Below are 23,619 nucleotides of genomic sequence, written 5' to 3'. Positions count from 1 at the left end.
GAACAATCCAGCTGATCTCGGTTTCTTGTTCGTGCGTAAAACATAGACATGGTAGAGTGAAGTACCATACAATATTTCAGTGTAGGGTTACAAATGCAGTGATATTGTTCGTGGACATGGCAAGAATAAGAATAGCAAGGCAGCTGGCGCCAATGATTGAAAAGCTGGTTAATAGTTATGCTAATCCATCTAATATAGGTTTCGTCTCTTCATATGGGATAAGAAAAAATCCCTTAAAATTTATGGAAAAGATATCCGCAATTGCTAGTAGGAAATGGCAATATTATCCTTGTATGTGTTTGTCACGTAGTTTCAATGAGTGTTATGGTAGTAGACACAAACTTAGCTTGATATCCAGTGCCGGCAGTGCTCAATATGGAAAGAATGAGCAAAGTGGAAACGGAGAAGAAAATGGGCACAGGAAAGAGAGAACACAAATTCGTGGCGTTTTGCTTGGGTTATGTTATGCTGCTTGTTTATCTAACGTAAATGAAAAACAACGTATGGAAAGGGACTTCATTTTGGCTGCTATGGTTGGTAATCTAGATAAAATGAAGGTAAGTAATAATTACTAGAATTCTATTCTGAGACGTCAAACATTTAATCATATTTTCATTTTGGGTTAAGGACTGCTGGTCATTTCAAGTGGGTGGTGGTTTAAGCGGGAACAGTTTGAGCAGGCTTACCTTAGGCTTAGTGAAATTAATAGCTCATAAACGGTGCCTCTTCTCAACTTGACAACTGTCTTTGTTTTAAATGGGTTATGTCTGTTTTTAAATGCATTAACAATTCCACTGATAAATGTGAAATGACTGAGGCTGGCTCCCTATTCCACTTGTAACTTTCTTTATAATATAATATTATGGATATATGTATCACCTGTATATATATCCTATCCCACTCTTTCACACTTCCCATCACACCTGGCTCCCTCTCTCACGCTTCCTCCCACCTGTCCCCTATAAGTAGGCCCTCACAACTAGTACTGATCACATTGTGACATTGCTTTTATCATTGTTCCTGTGCATTTCTTTTACTGCCTGATATCAAAATACTTACACTTAAGTACACTTAAGTACATATTGCAGACCAGTTGGTGACGACTCTATGCTGCGCTCACATGATGTTCAGTGCATTGACCAGACTATGGTGGTGGTTTGGTCGGGTCAAATTTGAAATCTTGGTTTTCCAAGAGGCTATCAAGGCAGTTTGTAAACATATTTAGTGTTGTTGCTTCAGCAACCTTGGCAGGGAGTTGGTTCCACACAGTAGTCGTTCTGTAGTAGAAGCTGTTGCACTGCACTCTATACACGCCGTCTGCTGGACGATACATCCCATCTGAAACCAATCACCAATGTCACCCTGCTCCTGTTATTGCTGCTGCACCAGAGATCTGTGTAGTGTGTGACCAGGTTGTCACTGGCCGTCATCATGCTATTTGCTGTGCTTTTTGTTCAAGATGACAATATTGTTTATGCAACACTGATCAGCTACAAAGACTATGTACCAATAATGAAAGGTCAGATTGTAATTGAGAATTAGCATTGTACAGTGTGTGTGAGCTATGATCAGACTTCAGCCATGTGATTCACTGCACGTGAATCTACCAATAGCTGACAACACCCTAGTGTCAGCTGTGTCTTTGAGCTACAGCTATCCAGAGAAGATATAACAATTGACAGCATGCCAACAGCTGATGTGACCCATGTTGTCAGCAGTGGTGAGACAACCTTCCTGGACCTGAGCATGTGAAAGAGTTATTTGATCTTTTGACATTCCTGCCAAGAGAGCTACCACTACAACATTTGCTTGACATGAAGTTGAGAAAGGTCAAGCAACCACCACATTCTAGGTGCATCCTAGTGGCTCCAAGTATGATGGCCCACAGCTTGTTGACAACATAACTACAAGAAGAAGCCTGTTGACAAATTGTACCTTTCCAGTAAAATCATCTGGACATGCCGTGTGTGGAGGAAGGGGGTGTGCTGCCTTGCAAAAGTGGTATAGGAAGGAGAGTGCTTCATCCCTGGGATTCAGCCACATATTCACCTAACTGAACCAGGATAAGACAAGGCCCTGGCAGTCATAGCTGAGGTTAAGAAGAAAGCCAGTGATTAAGTTCTCACATTAGCAAGTGACGTCATCGATCATGTCCTGTTAAACAACAAAGATGATCTGCCAGCAAGCATTGCAGAGACTGCCAACATCATTAATTTGTTATTTTGAATTGTGCTTCTGCAAAAAAATAGTGTTTGTCTTTTGTACAGTCTGATTATCATGCCTTCTGCTTAAAATGATACCAGCTCACACCAACACTTGCTCGAATCTACCAACTACCAAATTAGGATAAAAGTGTTAATACTGACATGGTGATGTTGCTATTGATATGTGAATATTACATATTTGATCAGTATTGCTGTCAGTGTGCTGGTATTCTATAAATTGCAACCAATATTTGGCAGTACTGATCTTGTTCAGACCTAGAATAGATTGAACTAACTTAACCTAACCTAGGGCTTCAATTTTTAAGGCTTTTGACAGTAATCACTCCCACTGTTTCCTTGTTTTCCTCTTAATGAATTATTTTTTAAATAAATTAAACAAAATAACATATTGTCAGGAACTAATATATAATCAATAGCTGTCATGAATTTCACTTAGTAGAAAACCCATAGTTGGCAGTGGTCTGCAGGTTATCCTATAGATCTCTCTGGGAAGAAACTTTGGACTGTTGTCTGTGATATGATTATGTGGGACTGTTTCTCTTTCAGTGGCTGAAAATAATATGGAGAGGAGAGCAGTCACTGGTTATCTGCTCTCCATGTGGGAAAAAATGTTAAAGTAACGGTGAAGTTGAGAGAGATTTTGGATTTAGTCTGGAGATTTCCTGAGGTGATTGATGGATAATGAAGATGAGCAGCTTTACTATCCATCTTGCAGGACCACCAAATATAGGTGTCATTGGCCCCCCCAGGAACTGATAATGACAATGTTATTTATTTATTTTATTTTATTTTTTTAATAATGAATTTTGTATATCACTCAGAAGGCTACCATCTTTGTTGTAATCATTTTTATCAAATGACTGCTTTTATGTTTGTTTTATGTTGCAATTCAGTAATTGGAGAAAGCACCATCAAGCATGCATTATTTTTCCCAATATAGAGCAGTTTCTCCCACCACCAAGTCTTGGTATGAATGATCAGTATGTATGATAGTTGGAAAATAAGGACAGAACCTAATGAATGTGGCTCCTTTCATGTATATTATAATTAGGTAAATGTAACTGGTATCAGTAATTGCTAGCAAAATATTAATCATCAATACAGGTGATCATTTGTAGGACCATGGTGGAAATAAGTTTAGATGCTTTTTTGTGTTATCCTTGGCAATTGTAATTGTTATTTCAAACTATGTGTTCTTTTCATTATCCGCACTTCATGTATATTGATTCATTGCCAAATAAAATTATTATTATTATTATCATCACTTCTGTTCACCACGTAGCACCAGGGAATATGATGATATTAGGAAACTGTTGTCAGTACATGCATTTAGGTATGTTAACCCCTTCATTACTGACCCATCAACCTTATGTAAACAAATGTTTCAAACCGTCCCACGAATGGCTGGAGCCTTATGTTTGTAAACACAGACACTTGCCACCATGTGGGTAGAAATAACCCAGAAACCGAGGCCTTGAGAGCCCTCAATACACACAGCTTATAACTGTGACACGTGTGTCATGGGGAGCACGCTCGGTTCCTGGCGGGTGCACTCAGCCGTGACACACAGGTGTCACAAAACACACATCCGGTACTCAAGGGGTTAAATAGGATATGCTTGTAGTATTCCTGAAATACAATTCACACATGTAAAATGTAATATATATTCTATATATTTCTAAAATGAAATGTACCATAGTTTATGTGCTTCTTAGCCACAGCTATGAGATTCAGTTTAATGTTAGTGGTCCTAATTCTGGCAATTTGATTATAAATTTATAAACAGCGAAATGTATAGCCACATTTTAAAGACTGGGTACATTTGAAGCTGTATTGTACACTTCATAAATTTAAGCATGAGTTTCTGTATGTATATTTTCATTAGTAAGAATTATTCACATATATTCAAGAAAAATGTTGAGAGAACTATTGTTTCAGGAACTCATAGACAAAGGAGTGGATGTCAACTGTCGTCATCCTTATGGATGGACTGCTTTACATGCAGCATCAGTGAATGCCAAGACAAAAGCAGTTAGTTTCCTTATAGAAAATGGTGCAGATCCCAATATCCCGGACAACTTCTCTAATATATACCAGGTATGGAAATTAATATATTTTGCAGAGTTGAAATTAAGGGCAGAATTTCTGTTCCTAGTCCATTAATGCCCTCTCAAGCTCCCTTCTATCCTCTACCCTATTCTATGTGTATTTGTGATAGTCTCTCCCCCTTAAATACTGTTCACTATCATCAACTCCCTTTCTAAATACTTCTTTTAACATCTCTACTATAGTTCTTACCTGACTCCTTATCTCCATATTCCTCAATCTCTTAGTTCATCCTGCACTGTATTATTGAAATCTCTCCAACAACATTATATTTACATTCCTTTCAAACTCTGCACACTCGCATAAATATATACTTTTCACTTTCCACACTACCAGGGCAATATGCACTCACGAAAGCCTATATTCTCCATCCCAATTTCAACTTATCCCACATTATTCTTGAAGACACTTTTCTCCATTCCACCATACACTCACCTGTCTCATCATGTACCAACAGTGCCACTCCTTCCCTCCCTTGCCTCTTTGTCACTCCTGAAACCCTACTCACTACATTTCCAAACTCAAATTCACACTTCCCTTTCAATTTAGTTTCACTCATTGCTAACACATTCATGTTTCTTCTCACAAATATACTGTCAATCTTTTCCCATGTAGTCCCATCAGTACCATGTCTATGAACATATAATGACCCAAGTGTTAGAGTTCTGGTTAGAGCCCTTCCAGACTCCCTTATGCATTTACTGTACATTTTATAGGAGAAAAATAAAAAGTGGGGAATTCCTAGTCCTTCCACTCCATCTCATGTAATTACCCTCTACCAGCATACTTTTCCTTTGCATGAAGGGGATTTGTGCTTAAAAAAATCCAGATATATTCAAAAGATGAAGCAGAGGATCTGTAGTCTTCTTTTTTTTTATGTTTACTAAGTGTTAATATTCATTACAAACTTATGTGGCATGAAGGAATTTCTCTTTGTCCTCTCTATTTACTCATGAGGGGATGAGGAGAGAGGGTACCCATGTCAAAGTAGCAGTGGGGATAAACCAGCTTTGCCTGTTGAGCCCTCCTGTGGATGTCCTGTGTATTGTTGCATTGATTCTGACCTAGGCAGTGGGTGGGGGACATGGATGACTCTTCATCCACAAGGAGCTAAGAAATATTTAAAAAGGAAATAAATGGGTGTGGGATGGATGGGTGGTGGATGTATACCTTGGCAGACTACCTTCCTTATAATGGGGAAGAAGCTTTTGGGTATACAGTACTACATACATACATACATATACCAAGGCTTTTTTCCCCCTTACCAGGGGGGTAGCCAAAAAGGACAAGGCACAAAAACATTCCCACCCATTTCATCCCCGAAAACACTCCACACCCCTCCACCCTCCCTCCCATCTTAGCACCTCGTAGATGACGGGTCATCCCTGCACCCTGTCCACTGCCCTGGGTCAGAAGCAGTGTCGCAGGACACAGCACATCCACAGCAAGGCCGCTTCATTAAATCGGCAAGCTCCCTCTCCGTCCCCCCATATAAAGGAGAGGACGGGGAGAAATCCCTTCGGGCTGCGTCAAAATTTTTGCTCACACACACTACCTCACCCCCATTCCCCCGTCCAATCCACCTCATGCATCACAACATCATCCATATACAACCATTCTCCATTCACCCCTGTCTTCTGTCCTCTCCCGTCCTTCCTCAACGGACATTCCCCTCTTCCCCAAAGCCCCTGTCACCCCATCCATCCATCTCATCCTAGGACGTCCCCTCATGTTCACTCCCTCCACATCTGCCTTCCATACCTCCTTTACTAGATTTGGAGTGGTTTTTGGGTGGCATGGTGATTGCACGCACTAAACAACAGCACCAAAAACACCGCAAACACAGCTAATTAATGTCTGTTAATGAGAGGTAGTACTGTATTGATAGCTTAGAACCCCTTCACCATAGGTTGGAAAAGAGTGTACAGTATAGACATATGTGATGACCTTTTACATTATATAGACTAAAGTGACCAAAAGAATGGTGCACTGGTGATGAACTGGCAGTATTGTGAGGGAAGAAGTATGATACAATTTTCATGTGGTTTAAGGAGGAGGAAGTGAAAGTTATGAGTATACAACCACCTTGCATTCACACTCCTTTTAATGCTTTGCTCATTAAATCTAAGATGATGACAGTAAAACTTCTTGGATATATTTTATGATAAACTGAAAGTCTTGCATTCAGAAAAAAAACACTGTTGAAGGAATGAGGGATTTGCTATATATCTTAAAGATATATTAGAACATACAACTCACTTGGATATTATATGATGAGCATAAACTTGTTTATTTTCAGGTAGCTCGAGAAAACCGCACTACTCCAATTACTGTGGAGGTGATACGGGAATCAGAATTCAGCTCTCTGTTGAGGCATACCCAGATGTTCCGTGGCTGCACTGCACTCCATTATGCAGTCCTCATTCATGACCTAGAGACTGTGCAGTTGTTACTGCAGGCAGGAGGTAATCCAATGGCTGCAAATGAATATGGATTCCTTCCCCAGGTAAGTTCATATGCATATATAGAGTATCCAGTGTCATGATATATATATATTTTTTCTGTATTCAGTTCAAACCAATTTAAAATATATGCCTAGTCAGACTCGTTGAAACTCTTCTATTTTTTCAGTATTTCGAGAAAATCATTAGTTGTGAATTTTCTGAGAGGTTATGGTGACTGTAAACCCGTATACGATTGTCTTACTAAGAATCACACAGTGGTGTACTTACCTAAGTGAATATTATAAGAAAAAGTCAGACATGATGTACCCACATTTTATTTTTATCAGATCAAAATAGTAGTTTCACTGACTGAAAACCTGCAGTACTACAGTGCCTAGGAGTAATTCCAGAGCTGGTCCTCCAATAGATCTTCCTGGAAAGGAAAGTTAGACTGATGTCTGTGTTGTATTAGTGAAGGAATGTTTCTGTGCCACCAGCTTGTATCAGCAGGAGGAAAGGAACAGTCACCAGTTGTCAGTTCAATGTAAAAAGGTGGAGGACTTAACAGTTGAATTTAGTTGATATCCTGGGCCTGGTCCAGAGATTGAATTTCAGCCTTTTAGGGCTATCTGGAGGAAAAGATGCTGACGGGTTTACAGTCAGTCAGACCATTGCCCCAGGTCTCTTGCAGGAGACCCACAGCTACCAGTTTATTGGTTATAGCCACCATGCAGGTCTATAAGTCACTTACGGAAGAAATACTGTATTGTTAGTGTGGGGCATTGTAGAATGAGGTGCTCTGATATCAGTCTGGTTAGACCACCACTTCAGGTACCCATCATTGGTCCCTCATTAAATCAACACGTAACTATTGAACCTTCAAAATGTATGGGGTACAACTACCTCTTTGCAGGTTTATACTGTATTGTGTCCATGTAATAGCATTTCTGCACATGCTTTTTTTTTTTTTTTTTTTTTTTTTTTTTTTTTTTTTTTCTTTCTTTCTTTCTTTCTTTCTTATGGTAGCTGTGGAGGGGAGTGGAGTGTATTTGGGTGGGAATGGTTATTATGTCTTTTTCTTTTTGGCTACCTCCCTTGTAAGGGGAAAAAAGCCTTTGGTATATGTATGTATGTATGTACCAAATGATGAAACGATGGAGATAAACCAACTCCTGCTGCTGGGCCATCCTGTGGAAGAGCATTGTGTTTGATCCAAGCAGTGTCATGGGGATAGGTCAACCCTTAATTCTCAAAGATGTTGAGATTGGAAGGATGGGTGAATAGGTTTATATAGTGTATACATATAATTGCCATGATCTATGTGGTGGGAGGAGGACAAGGATTACCTTTCATCCAAGAGGTGCTATGATGGGAGGGACAACAAAGGGTATTGGATAGGTGTATACTAGGATTTGGCCACTCCCCTTATAAATAAGGGAAAGGCCTTTAGATATGTATGTATATATAATTACCCCAATTTTGCAGGACTATGCTAAGGATATTGGCATGCGCACATTGATGCAGAAGCAGTTGGAGAAATATGAGGCAAAAAAGAAGGAGAGGGACATTGAGGAACGTCGCAAGTTCCCATTGGAGCAGCGCATTAAACAACGTATCATTGGGCAGGAAGGTGCAATCAACACTGTATGTGGAGCTATTCGTCGGAAAGAGAATGGTTGGTATGATGAAGAACATCCACTTGTCTTTCTTTTCCTTGGATCCTCAGGTATTGGTAAGACTGAACTTGCTAAACAGGTAGCAGAGTACCTCCATAAGGGCAAGCCAAAGGGCTTCATACGTATGGACATGTCTGAGTACCAGCAGAAGCATGAAGTTGCCAAGTTCATTGGTTCACCACCTGGGTATGTTGGACATGATGAGGGAGGGCAGCTGACCCAGCGCCTTCGGGAATCTCCCAATGCAGTGGTACTCTTTGATGAAGTGGAAAAAGCTCATCCTGATGTACTAACCATCATGCTGCAACTCTTTGATGAAGGACGACTCACTGATGGAAAGGGCAAGACCATAGAATGCAAGGTAAATTCTGGTGGTGTCACAAAGAAGAGATAAAAACAATTGTTGCCTCTTTATCCTTGTACTTGACTTTTTTCATCAGAAGTGCATGCTCACCTTTTTATGTGTGAAAATTTGTAAAAAATGCTGTTGAATTTGATATATAGAGAGTTTGGACCCAGTTTAGAGTCAGAGTGTCACCCCTCAGGGGACCTCTTGATGGAAGTGAGGGGGTTACTGGTTTTCAAAAAAGGGCAACTCCACTGTTTATCTTGCAGTACCACCACATGGAGGTACCCATCATTGGTCCTTCTATGTGTGTGCATGAGAGAGAAATAATTTGATTCACCATGGTCTTGGATAATGTATTGGACTCATTGGCATCTATTACCTTACTGGGTGAGAGCTCAGAGCTTGTATATGACCTGATCTGTGTGTATTGCTGTGACCTCATGCACACACACACACACACACATAGAGAGACACATGGACTACTGCAGAAGATTAAAGTGGCATTCCATTATATGGATGAAGAGATGATGAAAAAAAAACATTGAAACCCTGATACATCCAAGACTGGAATAAGCATCAGTAGGTTGTGTCTTGTGACACTGCTTCTGACCCAGGGCAGTGGGCGAGATGCAGGGATGACCCATCATCCAGGAGGTGCTAAGATAAGAGGGAGGGAAAAGGGTGGAGGGGAGGGGAGTATGTTGGGTATGGAATGGGTGGGAGTGGTTTTTGTGTCTTTGTTTTTTTTTTGCTACCTCCCTTATAAAGGGGAAGAAAGCCTTTGGTATATGTATGTAGTATGGCCCCCACACAAAGTGAAGGATATAAGCAAGATTGATAGAATCCAAAGGGCAGCAACCAAACTGGTCCTCAGCCTGGCATATAAACCATATGAGGAAAGACTAAAAGTACAGGGTCTACCAACTTTGAAAGATTGAAGAGAAAGAGGTGACATGATTACAGTTTTCAGGTTGCTAAAGGGGATAGGTTGCATTAATAGAAGAGATGGGAGGGCTTTTGAGAGGTCATGGAAGTAAATCAAGACCACATGTCTAAAGGATGTGAAGAAATACAGTTTTCCATATAGATGTATAGATATGGGGAATAGATTAGAAGGTGATATAGCCCAAGTTCAAACAGTACACGAGTTCAAATCTAGATATACATATACCAAAGGCTTTTTTCCCCCCTTATAAGGGAAGTAGCCAAAAAACGAAGGTATAAAAACCACTCACCCATTCCTTCCCCATCAGACTCCACTCCCCTCCACCCTCTTTCCTCCGGCATCTCCTGGATGACAGGTCATCCTTGCATCTTGCCCACTGCCCTGGGTCAGAAACAGTGTCACAAGACACAGCACATCCACAGCAAGGCTGCTTCATTAAATCAGTGATCCCCCCTTTCCGTCCCCTCATGCAGAAAAGAAGACGGGGAGCAATCCCTTCGGGCTGTGTCAAATTATTTCTCACACATACTCCCTCACCCCCCATCCCCCACTCATTCCACCTCATGCATCACAACATCATCCATATACAACCATTCTCCATTCACCCCTATCTTCTGTCCTCTCTCATCCTTTCACAACAGACATTCCCCTCTTTCCCCATGCCCCTTTTACTCCATCCATCCATCTCATCCTAGGTTGCCCTCTTATGTCTACTCCTTCCATCCCTCTTTTACTAGTCTTTCACTCATTTTTTCCATGTGTCCAAACCATCCCAATACTCTTTCATCCACCCTATCTCCCAACTCCCTTTCCACCCCTGTTCTCCTACTCGTCTCCTCATTTCTCACTCTATCCAGTCTATTAACCCCTATCATACTTCTGAGACACCTCATCTCAAACACATTCAAACTCCTCTTTTCCTCTCTTATGTTCCATGTTTCTGCCCCATACAGTGCTGTCATTAAAATCGGTCCTTCATACAATCTCCTATTAGCATCCATTCCCAGATGTCCATATCTCATTACACTTTTTAATCCACCAAGACATTTACTTGCTTCTCTCATCTTCATTCTACCTCCACCTTCACTCCTCCCTTTTCTGCCACATTCGCACCCAATTATCTAAAAATAATCACTTCCTCCAGTCTCTCTCCCTTAATACTCTCTTCCAGTCTGCTGCCACTTTCTCCCCTTGTGCATCTCATCACCTTACTTTTACCCAGATTTATCTTCAACTTCCTTCTTTCATATACCTTTCCAAATTCTGTCACTAACTTCCTCAATCCCTCTAATGATCCTGCTACAAGTGCAGTGTTGTCTACAAACAACAGCTGGCTTATCTCCCACTTTTCTCCATTTTCTTTAACCATCTCCAATCCCTGACCCCACCACCCTTGCATTTACCTCTTGCACCACCCCATCTATGTATAAGTTGAACAGTCAGGGTGACGTAACACATCCCAGATGAAGTCCCACCTTTGCCTCTCACCACTTACTCTCCATTTCTAATCCTGACAAATGCTCTACTACTCTTGTAAAAGCTCTTGACAGCTCCTAAAAGCTTTCTTCCTATCCCATATATCTGTAATACCTCCCTCAGTGCCTTCTTGTCTACCCTGTCATAAACCTTTTCCAAACCCATAAAAGCCCAAAGACCATCCCTACCTTTTCCTATAGCTTTCTCACATGTCTTACCACAAAATTCTAATCCAAACAACCCCGACCTGTCCTAAACCCACACTGTTCCTCTCCTAATCCTCTCAATCAAGACCCTCCCATACGTCTTCTCAACTACACTTAACAAGCTGATCCCTCTGATACTACTACACTCACACTTGTCCCCTTTTCCCTTGTAAAATGGAACTATACAGGCACTTCTCCAGTCCTCTGGCACTCTACCCTCTCTTAAACAAACATTAAATGACCTCACTAGCCAGTCCACCATCACTGTACCTCCTTTTTTAAGACAATCTGCACAACATCCATCCAACCCAGGTGCCTTACCTGCTCTCATCATCTTAACTGCCTTTACTCCATTTTCCTCACTTATTGCAGTCATTTTCTTAGCGCTTCCCAATGCAATTACCTTTCCCTCCCTATCCTCCTTCATATTTAGGAACTCCCTAAAAGACTCTGCCCATCTTCCTCTTACTGCCTTTTCTTCCATTATCATCTCTCCATCTACATCTTTTACCTTTTCTTCTCTACTTGATTCACCTCATCTTCCTCTCTTAATTTCTTTCCAAAACATCTTTTTATTTCAAAATTTTCTGTCATACTCTTACCCCATTTCACATCTGCTCTCCTCTTTGTCTCCTTTATCTTATGCTTTACCTCTCTTTTCTTTCTACCTCTCATGATTCTCTCGTCCCATTTTGTAACCAATCTGTGAAAGCTTGCTCCTTCTCTTCTACAACCTTCTTTGTTTCCTCATCCCACCACTCACTACCCTTCCTTCTATTTCATCCCATCCTCCTTGTTCCACACACCATCTTTGCACTCCTTATGACTCCCTTCTTGAACCATCCCCATTCCTCCTCCACTCCTAGTTCAACTCTATCCATCACTCCCTCCCACTCCTCTCTCAGCTTCTTGTACTCCTTTTCTTTCTGATTTAAGCAGTTCACTCTAAGCACCTCCCTACCTTTTGTCCTTTTCCTCTTTCTCCATCTAACCTTCACTCTCAACTTACCTTCTACCAGAAAATGATCTGGTATCCCCCCACTCTCTCCCCTTAAAATATGTACATCCCTAACTCTTATTATTATACTCCTATTTACCACTACATAATCCATTAACACTTTAACCCACCATCCACCACCCTCTCCCATGTGTACTTATGCTTGATTTTCTTCATAAACACTATATTTGCTATCATCAACTCTAGAATCTCCACCATCAACTCTCCACTATGATTCTTTTCTGGAACTTCACACATCCCAACCACTCCAGCTATTGGTTCATTTCCTACCCAACCATTAAGGTCTCCCAATACCACTACAATGACGTTTCTCCCTAATCCCTCTATGCACTCTTTTAAATCTATCCAAAAAGCCTCCCTTTCTTCTACACTCTTCTCACTACCAGGCCCATATGCACTTACAAAAGCCCACATCTCCTTTCCCAGTTTCACCTTCATCCACATTAACCTTGAAGAAACCTCCATCCACTCCACTACACACTTACCTATCTCTTCACTTACTAGTATAGCCACCCCTTCTCTTCCTCGTCCTATCTTCACTCCTGAGAACCTTCCAACTACACTCCCAAACTCACACTCACCCCTCCCTCTCAACCTAGTTTCACTCAATGCCAACACATCCATCTTTCTTCTCACAAAGATATTGCCTATCTCTTCCATTTTACTCTCATCCATACCACATCCACACACATTAAAAGACCCAAACCTTAGGGTACTAGTTGGAAAACTCCTAGACCCTCCACTACACATTTACCTATCTCTTCACTTACTAGTATAGCCACCCCTTCTCTCCCTCATCCTCTCTTCACACCTGAGAATCTTCCAACTACACTCCCAAACTCACACTCACTCCTCCCTCTCAACTAAGATTCACTCAATGCCAACACATCCATCTTTCTTCTCACAAACATACTGCCTATCTCTTCCCTTTTACTCTCATCTGTACCACATCCACACACATTAAAAGACCCAAACCTTAGGGTATTGGTTGGAAAACTCCTAGACCCTCTTATGCCTTTACTTTCTTTTAGGAATGTACCCTGTGGCACTACAGGGAGAAGGATGCCTAGTCCTAATCCCCGTCCCGGTTTTGTTGCCTCTTATGATTAAAATTGGTGGCAGATATGGATTAAATTGGAACTGTATGTGAATTTGAATCTAGGTATGTTAGAAAACTTGAGAATAGGAGACAGGACCCAATGAGCATTCCTTCTTTCCTGTATACTACAATTAGGTAAATACACACACACACACATGACTCAGTGGTGCAGTGGTTAGAGTTCCCAGCTGCCACTATGGCAGTCCAGATTTGAATCCTGCCCAGGGCTGAAATAATTTCAGTATCACTGCACTGTGAGTCGCTACTCCAACTCTTGTGGGAGGGGAGTTGGGGGTGTGTGTGCATGTAAGGTCACAGCATTACCCATAGATTGGTCATATATGAGCTTTGAGCTCTCTTCCATGAGGAAAATAGCTGTCAATCATGAGCCCAACATGTGATCTAAAACCATGGTGAATCAAACACACACACTTAAGGTGTTGGCTTGCAGACCCATAATGCTTTTCAGCCTTGGGTGGGGAACTGAACTCAAGCACATTCAAGCACAGTACCACCACACCAGTGCTCTGTTTGTGTGTTTTCTTATGTGGGCATATATGCATTTATGAGTGTGTGCATTGTTTGTGTCAGTTTTATTAACTTTGGGAGTATGAGATCTAAAGATGAAATCATAAAAAATATCTTTCTTAGTACAAATTCCTCTGCAGGATGCCATCTTCATTATGACATCAAACTTGGCAAGTGATGAAATTGCTGAACATGGTCTTCAGTTACGAGAGGAAGCCGAAAGCATCTCAAAACAACGGTATGAAGGTCAGGTGGAGGATTTAGAAATTACCGAGACCATCACAATTTCGAGAAGGTGAGTCTTGAACAGATTTATAAAAATGTCTTGACCACTTTCTCTCTTCTCTTTCTCTCTCTCTCTGTCTGTCTTTAATTTTCTTTTGTTTCATGATGCTTAAGCCCAATATCTTGCTTGTTCCAGGTTCAAGGAAAAAATTGTGAGGCCTATCTTGAAATATCACTTCCAAAGGGATGAGTTTCTTGGGCGAATCAACGAAATAGTGTATTTTGTTCCATTTTCAAGATCAGAGCTGCTCAGGCTGGTGCGCTTTGAGCTAGAGCGTTGGATTGTCCAGGTTTGTAGTTATAATACTTCCAGGTAATTGTGTATGAACCACACTACATATACAAGTGGATGGGGTGGTGCGAGAGGTGAATGCAAGGGTAGTGGGTCAGGGATTGGAGATGGTTAAAGAAAATGGAGAAAAGTGGGAGGTGAGCCAGCTGTTGTTTGCGGACGACACTGCGCTTGTGGCAGGATCGGAGGAGGAATTGAGGAAGTTGGTGGCAGAGTTTGGGAGAGTATGTGATAGAAGAAAGCTAAAGATAAATGTGGGTAAAAGTAAAGTGATGAGATGTTCAAGGGGTGAAAGTGGCAGTAGACTGGAAGTGAACATTAAGGGAGAGCGACTGGAGGAAGTGGATAGTTTTAGATACTTGGGTGCAAATGTAGAAGGAAAAGGTGGAGTGAAGGTGGAGGTAGAATGTAAATTGAGAGAAGCGAGTAAATGCCTTGGTGGATTAAAGAGTGTAATGAGGAATAGACATTTAGGGATGGATGCACTGTATGGGGCAGAAACATGGAACATAAGAGAAGAAGAGAGAAGGAGTTTGAATGTGTTTGAGATGAGGTGTCTGAGAAGTATGGTGGGGGTTACTAGGCTAGATAGAGTGAGAAATGAGGAGGTGAGGAGGAGAACAGGGGTGAAAAAGGAGCTGGGAGATAGGGTTGATGAAAGAATATTAGGATGGTTTGGACACATGGAAAGAATGAGTGAAGAAAGACTAGTAAAAGAGGTATGGAAGGCAGATGTGGAGGGAGTGAACATGAGGGGACATCCTAGGATGAGGTGGATGGATGGGGTGAAGGGGGCTTTGGGGAAGAGGGGAATGTCTGTTGAGGAAGGACGGAAGACAGAGGTGAGTGGAGAATGGTTGTATATGGATGATGTTGTGATTGCATGAGGAGGAATGGGCAGGGGGTGGGGGGTGAGGTGGTATGTGTGAGCAAATTTTGACGCAGCCCGAAGGGATTTCTCCCCGTCCTCTCCTTGTATGCAAGGGGGGTCGCCGATTAAATGAAGCGGCCTTGCTGTGGATGTGCTGTGTCTTGCGACACTGCTTCTGACCCAGGGCGGTGGGCAAGGTGCAGGGATGACCCGTCATCCAGGAGGTGCTCAGATGAGAGGGAGGGTGGGAGGGGTGTGGAGTGTATTTAGGGATGAAATGGGTGGGAGTGATTTTATGCCTTTCCCTTTTTGGCTACCTCCCTTGAAAGGGGGAAAATGCCTTGGTATATGTATGTATGCTATCTGTCTGTATACCAAGGCCATCTTCCCCCCTTATAAGGGAGGTAGCCAGCCAAGGCACACACCCACTCCCACCCATTCCACTCCTATTCACTACCCATTTGTTTTACTCTCTTCATAGCTCCTTGTGGATGAAGGGTCTTTCGTGTCCCTGCCCTCGGCCTGGGTCAGGAGCAATGCAGCAAGATGCAGCACATCCACAGCAGGGTCTCTTTATTTAAGTCATAGTGATTTTGGTTGGTCATGACTTCCACTGTCACTGTGTTCTTATGGAGGACTTTTAGAATCATGGGATTTAATGGCAGTAATTGTTACCTTGTGTTTCACTAACTGGAAAGCTGCAGCTCCACAGTGGCTGGCAGTGATCCCCAGGCCCTTCCTTAAGTAATCACCCCCTTAATCAATATCTATCTGGGAAGAAACAGGACTGTTGTCTGAATTTTATTTGTGTTAGACTTTTTCTGTGGGACTTTGGATGCATGTGGAATATCTGTTAAGCAGGGAAGAGAAAATGCAAAAAGTTGGAGTAAATAGAGGGAGATTGTGAATGGGTCTAACTAGTTTCAATTAAGTTATATGTGATCCCCTTGTGAGAAGACTCCTCCATTATTTAACTATGATAGGCAAAGTCAATTTATATTGAACTTTCACAAAGTAAAGTGTATGGTCTCACATCTCTTAAAGAGATTGGAGTGTGTTCTTAATAAAATTTCAGGGCCCAAGACCTAAAACTGGAACAAAAGTGGGTCATAAGTTCCCGTAATCATACCTCACCTCACCCCAAGCTCAAACAATACATGAGTTCAAAACTAAATATGATAATTGGAAATCAAAGACATAGATTAAGTTGGAACTGTACATGAATTTGAGTCTAGATATGTTAGAAAATTAGAGAAGAGGAGGCAGGAACCAATAACCATTGCTCCTTTCCTGTATACTACAATTAAAGTAAAGATATACATATACCAAGGGCTTCTTCCTCCTTGCAAGGGAGGTAACCAAAGTCAATGATACATAAATCCACTTTCACCCATTTCATCCCCACTCCACTCCCATGCAACACCCCTCCTTCCCTCTTTTCTTGGTTTCTCCTGGATGACTGGTCATCCCTGCATCTTGCCCATCGCCCTGGGTCAGAAGCAGTGCAGCAAGACAGCACATCCACAGCAAAGTCGCTTCATTTAATCGGCGATCCCCCTTTCTGTGTCCTCACGCAGAAAAAGGATGAGGAGAAATTCTTTCAGGCTGCATCAAAATATCTTTCAAACATAATAACTCCCTAACCCCCCATCCCCCACCCACTCCCTTCCATGCATCTTAAGCATATAACTGCTAATTTTTAAAGTAAGTATTCTCAGGCCAGAAATTTTGATTAAGAATACAACTGATAGACTACCCTGTCTTTAAGAAAGTTCATTATATTTTCATTCTTGTATTGGTGTGTTACTTTGATTTTATTTATTTATCTATTTTTATTATTATTATTATTATTATTTTTTTTATTATTATTATTATTATTTTTTTTTTTTTCAACTTTCAGGCCCACAGAAAACATAAAATTGATCTCAAATTCGACCCCATTGTGTTGGACGTAATTGCTGATGGTTACAATGTATACTATGGAGCCCGGTCTATTAAGCATGAGGTAAATTAATTAGTTTATACTATTGTTTGGCCCATTCTTTTTCTTGTTTTTGCCATCATAGACCATTTAAGGTTAGACTGGTGATACTATTTCGGTTGAATATCAAAAGTATTTGTATTTATGAAAGAATTTACATCAGTGTAATTCTTTAATCCTTCTGGAGTGTTGGTTTTTAATACTTATCTTTCTTTAATGTAAAGTTCTGCATCTGTTACTTATGGTTACACTGTCCAAATGCCAGAAATACTATAAAAAAAAAAAAGACACTGTTCATAACACTTTCAAGTTTTCCGACTTGTACTGTGCCATGTTTCATGCCTATCTAGAAGTGATAGCTAAAGGTTCAATTCACCATAGGGGTTTATTATAAGATAAATAACAAACACTGACATTTTGAGGTTCACCATGCCAAGGTAACAGAGCAACTACTTGAGGGCATGCCTTGCACTTGCTTTTACAGACTCTGCTACCAGATGTATCATAATGCAGGTGTCTCAGAAAGTAGGATAACCCACTCTGTACAAAGTACTCTATGTAGTTTCCCTAATACATGTATAACTATCTGCACTACCTAATGAGATGCACAAGGAGTGATGATAGAAATGGGTTGGATGTGATATATAAGGGTGAAAGACTGCTTATTCTGAGTAGTTGATTATAATTTTTTTAAGTGTATTTATTTAGTTGTTTCCTCATACCTCAGGTGGAACGAAGAGTGATCAATCAGTTGGCCTTGGCATATGAAAATGGCCAAGTCAGTCCAGGCTGCTCTGTCATTATTACGGCAGAAGTGCCCACCAGCGAGGAGGAGAAGCGGAAACTTCAGGATACACCTATTCCTATCAAGATCAAGGTGAAAGGAAGTACTAGTGAAACCTTCCATGAAATTGACCCATCACAGCACTTGAAGACAAATTAAGTTGAGTCTGTATTTGTCATAAACATGTTACCATGAAAGGTGCAATCTCCTTGCAATATATAAAGTGAGGAGGAACCATAGTCTATTGTTTATGGTGAATGTAAAGAGGAACCTCACAACTTTCTATTATATTTGTTTAAGATTGGCTGCAATACCTTGGAAAGACGCCTTGACTAGGGCACACCCTGTTATAAAGGGGGAATGCCCTTATGATATACATGTATATGTATACTGAATAGGAATAAGAGTTATTTGTGAGAGAGAGAGTATGAAAAGGAATCTAGACTGGTTATATTTATTGGAATGATGGTCACTGGGAAAGGTCAGGGGTGGAAGCAGTTTGAATCCTGGTGGCAGCAAGCAAGTTTGTAGTTGGGGCCTACTACGTTAAATTTCTTTAAAAAAAAAGTCCTCCGTAAGGAAGCACCATCATAACTCTCTCAGAAGGAGAATTCATGACATTAAATGAAATCATATTTATTGAGAGAAATATAAATAGAAAAGATTTTATGAAAAAATAAAGTTTTCAGTACTAAAGCAAAAATTGGAAAAAATATAAGATTCTGTTGTCTTTTATAGAGATTAAAGTGGCTTATCAGAGCTTTCAAATGTTAATATGCTAGGTTTGTGAACAATCTCCTGCACTTTCCTAAGACTTAAGGTGATAATGAGATATGGTTTGGGCGATTTCTTTCCACAACATATTTGCAGTGTCTGAGGCATCAGCAAATAGAATACTGCTAAACCACTTTTAGCAGGCCCAGATGGGACCAAGGGAGTGCTGAGTAAAAATGTTGGATATCTAAAGCAAGTTGTTGTATATATGAAAAAGGCCCCTTCCTTCTCTTTTGAAGGAGATGTCCGAGTCAGAGCACAAAGTACACACTTGTATCATAAATAAAATTCATGTAAACATCCCTCACATCTGAGCACCTGTGGGATAAGTGGTTATACATGGCCCCAGTCACACTTTCACACAGAGGCAGTGCAATAAGGCACAATTATTCCACACCAGAGCCTGACAGCTGGAGTTAGCTTATGTCTACAAGTAGTTGTTTAAATTTGGAAATAAACATATGTATATTCATAATCTCTCTTTAACTGGCTTAACTGTACTCTGGTAACTGTGAGGCAGAGTGTGCTTTCAGCTGATGTACAAAGTGTATAGTACTAAATTTGCACTATACTATACTGTATATTTCAAGTACTTATATACTAGTACTGTATATTTCAAGTACTTATATACTACTACTGTATACATTTACAACACTCATTCATACACAGAGTACTGCACCATGCTTTCTGAGAAGACACTTTGATATCACTATTGTCTCACAGTTTCAGTGGGATGGGAGAAGGAGTTGTACCATGCTGGCCTTCCTTGGAAATGGACAGGATAGATGAAGGGAGGAGAGAAGAAGTCGAACAGTGAGCAGTCTAGTTGAAACTAAGGAACATTGCATCAGAGTCTCATGTCTTACTATTACTGCAGGCTGTGGATCTACTGCAAGAGAGAGGAGGGGCAATGGATTGATTGATTGTTTTACTCTTCATAAGCTTTTTTTTCCTGCAGTGAGAACTTGTTTTGTATGCAATGAAGGCTGATAACATTGTGGACACTCGTGTAGCTGGACTGCTCTGAAAATTTTATTAAAGCAGAGGTAAAAACCAGAACCATTACATAAAATTCTGGCCTAGGGGTTGTCTTCTTCCTCTCTTGTCTTCATCCCTAGGTTTCTCTGCACTATTAAGTTGTGATTGATTGATAACTTATATTTTGGCAATTGCTCGGCTTTATCTGCTCTCAAATCGTTTGCAGGTAACACTTTGCTTGTGGCTTAGTTACATAATGGACTGAAGCAGTTGGTGGTTGAGTATGGGAGAGTATGTGGAAGGAGAAGGAAGTTGAGACATATGGCTAGAATGAAGTAAGGAAGACTGGCATAAAAGAATATGGAAAGCAGTAGATATACTGAATATGAGAGCGCAATCAATACTGAGGTTGATGGACAAGGTGAAGGGGGCATTAGATGCAGGAGGAATTTCTGTTGAGCAAAAGTACAAAAGATGAGAATGGATGAAGATCTATTGCAGCCCAGAGGAATGTTTTTGTCTAATCTCTATTTTTTGTGTAAATGAGTTGGGGATCAAGATATGAATGGTTGTAAGTACATGAGGAAATGCTCGAGCCCTAAGTAATGTTCTCATCTGCTCTGTATACTTTTTGTGTGTATGTGGTGTGGGTCACCGTGTACAGTAATTAACAGGTGGGGGTAAACTAGCTTCAGCTGTTGGGCCCTGCTGTGGAAGTGCTGTGTCTGCTGCATTGCCTCAAATATGAACAGTGTTGTGTGAGCCTTCAATGTGTGCCCTTTGACTTAACAGCACCCTCACCCCACTGTGAAGGAGAAAAGACCTACTGGTATTTATATGTATGAATGTAAAACCAGGAAATGCACCCACCTATTCTCCATTAGCAGGAATCACCAAGGAATAAAGTTTATGCTAACATTGTTTAATTGTAAAGCTTAACATCTTTTTAAACCAAAAAAGAAATTGAAATGCGCATACCAAACATAGAAAATTTGCTGAAATGTAGGAACTGCACCCTTCCTTGTAGTTAATAGGGTTTTAAATAAAACTACAACAGTAATTTACTTTTAAAAAAATGAGTTACTCCCTCGCTGAACTGGCATAAACAATGAAACTGAAGAGAGATTAACAATACTGCTCTGAGGACCTCTTGTTACAGTAGTGGATGAAGAAGAAAGAACCCACACACACACACACACACACACCCTCTCTTTCCAATTATATGAAGGCACTGGTATTCAGAACATGAAGGAAACATCTAACCACTGAACAAGAATACATAGCAAAGGGTCGAGTCAAAGCATGCACCCATCAAAAACCCATTCATCATCTCGCATATGGAAGGATCATTCCTGTCCCTGGCATACTGCTCGGGTCAGAGGCAGTGCAGTGGGATAACAGTTTTACAGTAGCTCCAACCTGGAATGGAAATAATTAAGCATGTTTGTCATCATACCCCAAAGTTAGATTTTAATGACATTGTTTGAAAGGAGAACTTTAAAGGAAAGGAAAGATTCGAGGGAAAAATCAGAAATTATTCATTTATTTACTATTGTTTTAATTATGGCCACTCAAATATTGTTGAAATATGCTGTATAGAAAATGAGATCTTGTCCAAAAATGTACAGTATCGAGTGTACACAATGTACACGGTAGTTGAACATTAAAATGAACATGTTTTAAGCTTATTTATTTTCCATTTAGAGCTGATGTCTTGTTTCATAACTTAACAGGAAAACTTGAACGACAACAGAATAATTATCCCATGAATACAAGAGTATATACAACTACCAAATGAACTCTGACTAAATAGTAGTAAATGTATGCTAGATAAAGAAAAAAAAATCCCCACCCCTACACTGATACGGACTTTTGACCGACCACAACTCCCAACTCGTCATATAGTCGGCTACATAAGATAAAATAATGCTGCTTTTGCTAGTTTTGGGTAAACCAAAGGTCTCGCTAACTAGAACGCACAGGGCAGAACATATCACTTCGAACGAAAAATCATCAGCATCATTCAGGACACAGAACAGCCTCTAAGACGCATAAGAACAAGAAGTACAGTGATCCAAAACTATGTATAAGGAGAGTTTGGTCACCCACTCCCCAGGAGCCATCTTGCATCTGTTGCAGCCTCGCAGTTTCCTCGCCAGTCAGTTCGGCCATCAATGAGAGGTTAATCTATTATACTAATAGCACTGAATATGTGCTCAGGTTTGTTCGGTCGGCGATTCCAACAGGCAAATTTGGTCGACGACTCCAATCGACAAGTTTGGTCGGCAACTACGATCGACGAGTTTAGTCAGCGAGTTCGGCCAGCGACTCCGACTATACTCGGTGCATCGAAAACTGGCCGTTAGGGCGGAGCACGGAGATTCCCCCTGTGTTGCCACATATAATTATTTTATAATTCTATTCTATTTTAAACTTTATTTTATGATTTTATAATGTTGCCACATATAATTATATTATAATTTTTTGTCACACACCACCACTGAAGTATAAATCAAAGCAATGTTTTCTATACAAAGGTTTCGTTTCCTCGATTCGTGGACATGGCATATGTGCGGGAGAGAGCGACGTTGCCACTCTATCCCTTCTCTGGCCACGCCCCCACACTGCATTCAGAAAACATTGCATCCACACGCACGTTCTCGCCATGGATAAATATTATATATATATAGAGAGAGCGGGCGGGTGGGTGGGCGAGCCGTGCGGGCTGTGTTATCTGTTGAGATGTGGCAATACCGGGAAATTCCCTAACCCCGCCTTAGCGGCCAGTTCTCGTTGCGTCTACTATAGCAAATTCGATCGGCGAATTCAGTTGGCGAGTTCGACCTCTCACCTCATTTCCGCTCCTTCATGGAAAGCGTGATGCATACCATAGGTAGGTAGGTAAGTAGGTACTAGTATATTATTATCATAGCCTTCACACTCAACTATAAGTAGGGGGTGGAGGCAAAACATAGATACGCGATGGGGCACAGGGATCACGTGACATAGACCAATCACACTCCACCAGATCAGTCTAACCAATGGCCAAATTCTCTCTATCGATGGTTCTGGAGTGACTCAACACACGATTCATCAATCAACAATCTTACCCGAACACCAAGAGCAATCTCAAAATTAATACAGGAACCCCCGCACAACCTCCCACCACCTCTAGTTTATCATAACCTCCTGCAACCCCCCCCCCTCCCACCTATAATCATCCCCAATCCTTCCCAGGACAGACCCGACTCATCATGCAGAGCCATAAAATAGGTGAATACATCAATAACATTTCATCCACTGGCCGAATCACTGACAAAAATAATTAAAATTAACCTCCGTATGCAAATCATGGACCCAAATTGTAATATCGAAAGACCACCTAAGTCACAACCACTAACACCTGATCGATTATGCAACAAATCGCCAGTGACAACCATGTAATTCAAATAAGCAAGCTAGGCCGTTGCGAAGCTTCGAACGCAGATCCCTCTGAGCTTGAGTCCCATGTGTCACTTTGAACGTATAAAAAATTATAACCTGAAACATACTGTGGTATCGTAGGAAACAGGCTTCAGGGT

The 23,619-nt window shown here is 40.9% G+C and overlaps 1 protein-coding gene across 2 annotated transcripts; it reads left to right on the top strand.

The window, feature by feature from the left end:
* Positions 1-21,721, top strand: LOC143024762 (mitochondrial disaggregase-like). 2 transcript variants are annotated; one of them, XM_076183885.1, is made up of 8 exons: positions 1-557; positions 4,164-4,322; positions 6,631-6,837; positions 8,261-8,812; positions 14,214-14,368; positions 14,495-14,648; positions 17,422-17,526; positions 18,230-21,721. In XM_076183885.1, exons 1-8 carry the CDS (start codon positions 117-119, stop codon positions 18,443-18,445), a joined length of 1,989 nt encoding a protein of 662 aa, XP_076040000.1. In that variant the 5' UTR covers positions 1-116; the 3' UTR covers positions 18,446-21,721. The 2 variants fall into 2 exon arrangements, with proteins under 2 accessions (XP_076040000.1, XP_076040001.1); XM_076183886.1 differs by having other exon boundaries at positions 17-51.
* Positions 21,722-23,619: the final 1,898 nt, after the last annotated feature.

This window comes from Oratosquilla oratoria, chromosome 4 (assembly GCF_046742065.1).
Source record: "Oratosquilla oratoria isolate Oo_2021 chromosome 4, ASM4674206v1, whole genome shotgun sequence".
In the NCBI taxonomy this organism is placed as follows: Eukaryota; Metazoa; Arthropoda; class Malacostraca; order Stomatopoda; family Squillidae; genus Oratosquilla; species Oratosquilla oratoria.
Note: the sequence above shows the minus strand (reverse complement) of the source record. Positions and strands in the feature narration are given on the sequence as shown.

Coding starts and splice junctions, on each gene's coding strand:
- LOC143024762 (XM_076183885.1), top strand. CDS start 117: ATGGCAAGAATAAGAATAGCAAGGCAGCTGGCGCCAATGATTGAAAAG. Junction 558..4,163: donor GTAATCTAGATAAAATGAAG/GTAAGTAATAAT, acceptor CTATTGTTTCAG/GAACTCATAGACAAAGGAGT. Junction 8,813..14,213: donor GCAAGACCATAGAATGCAAG/GTAAATTCTGGT, acceptor ATTCCTCTGCAG/GATGCCATCTTCATTATGAC.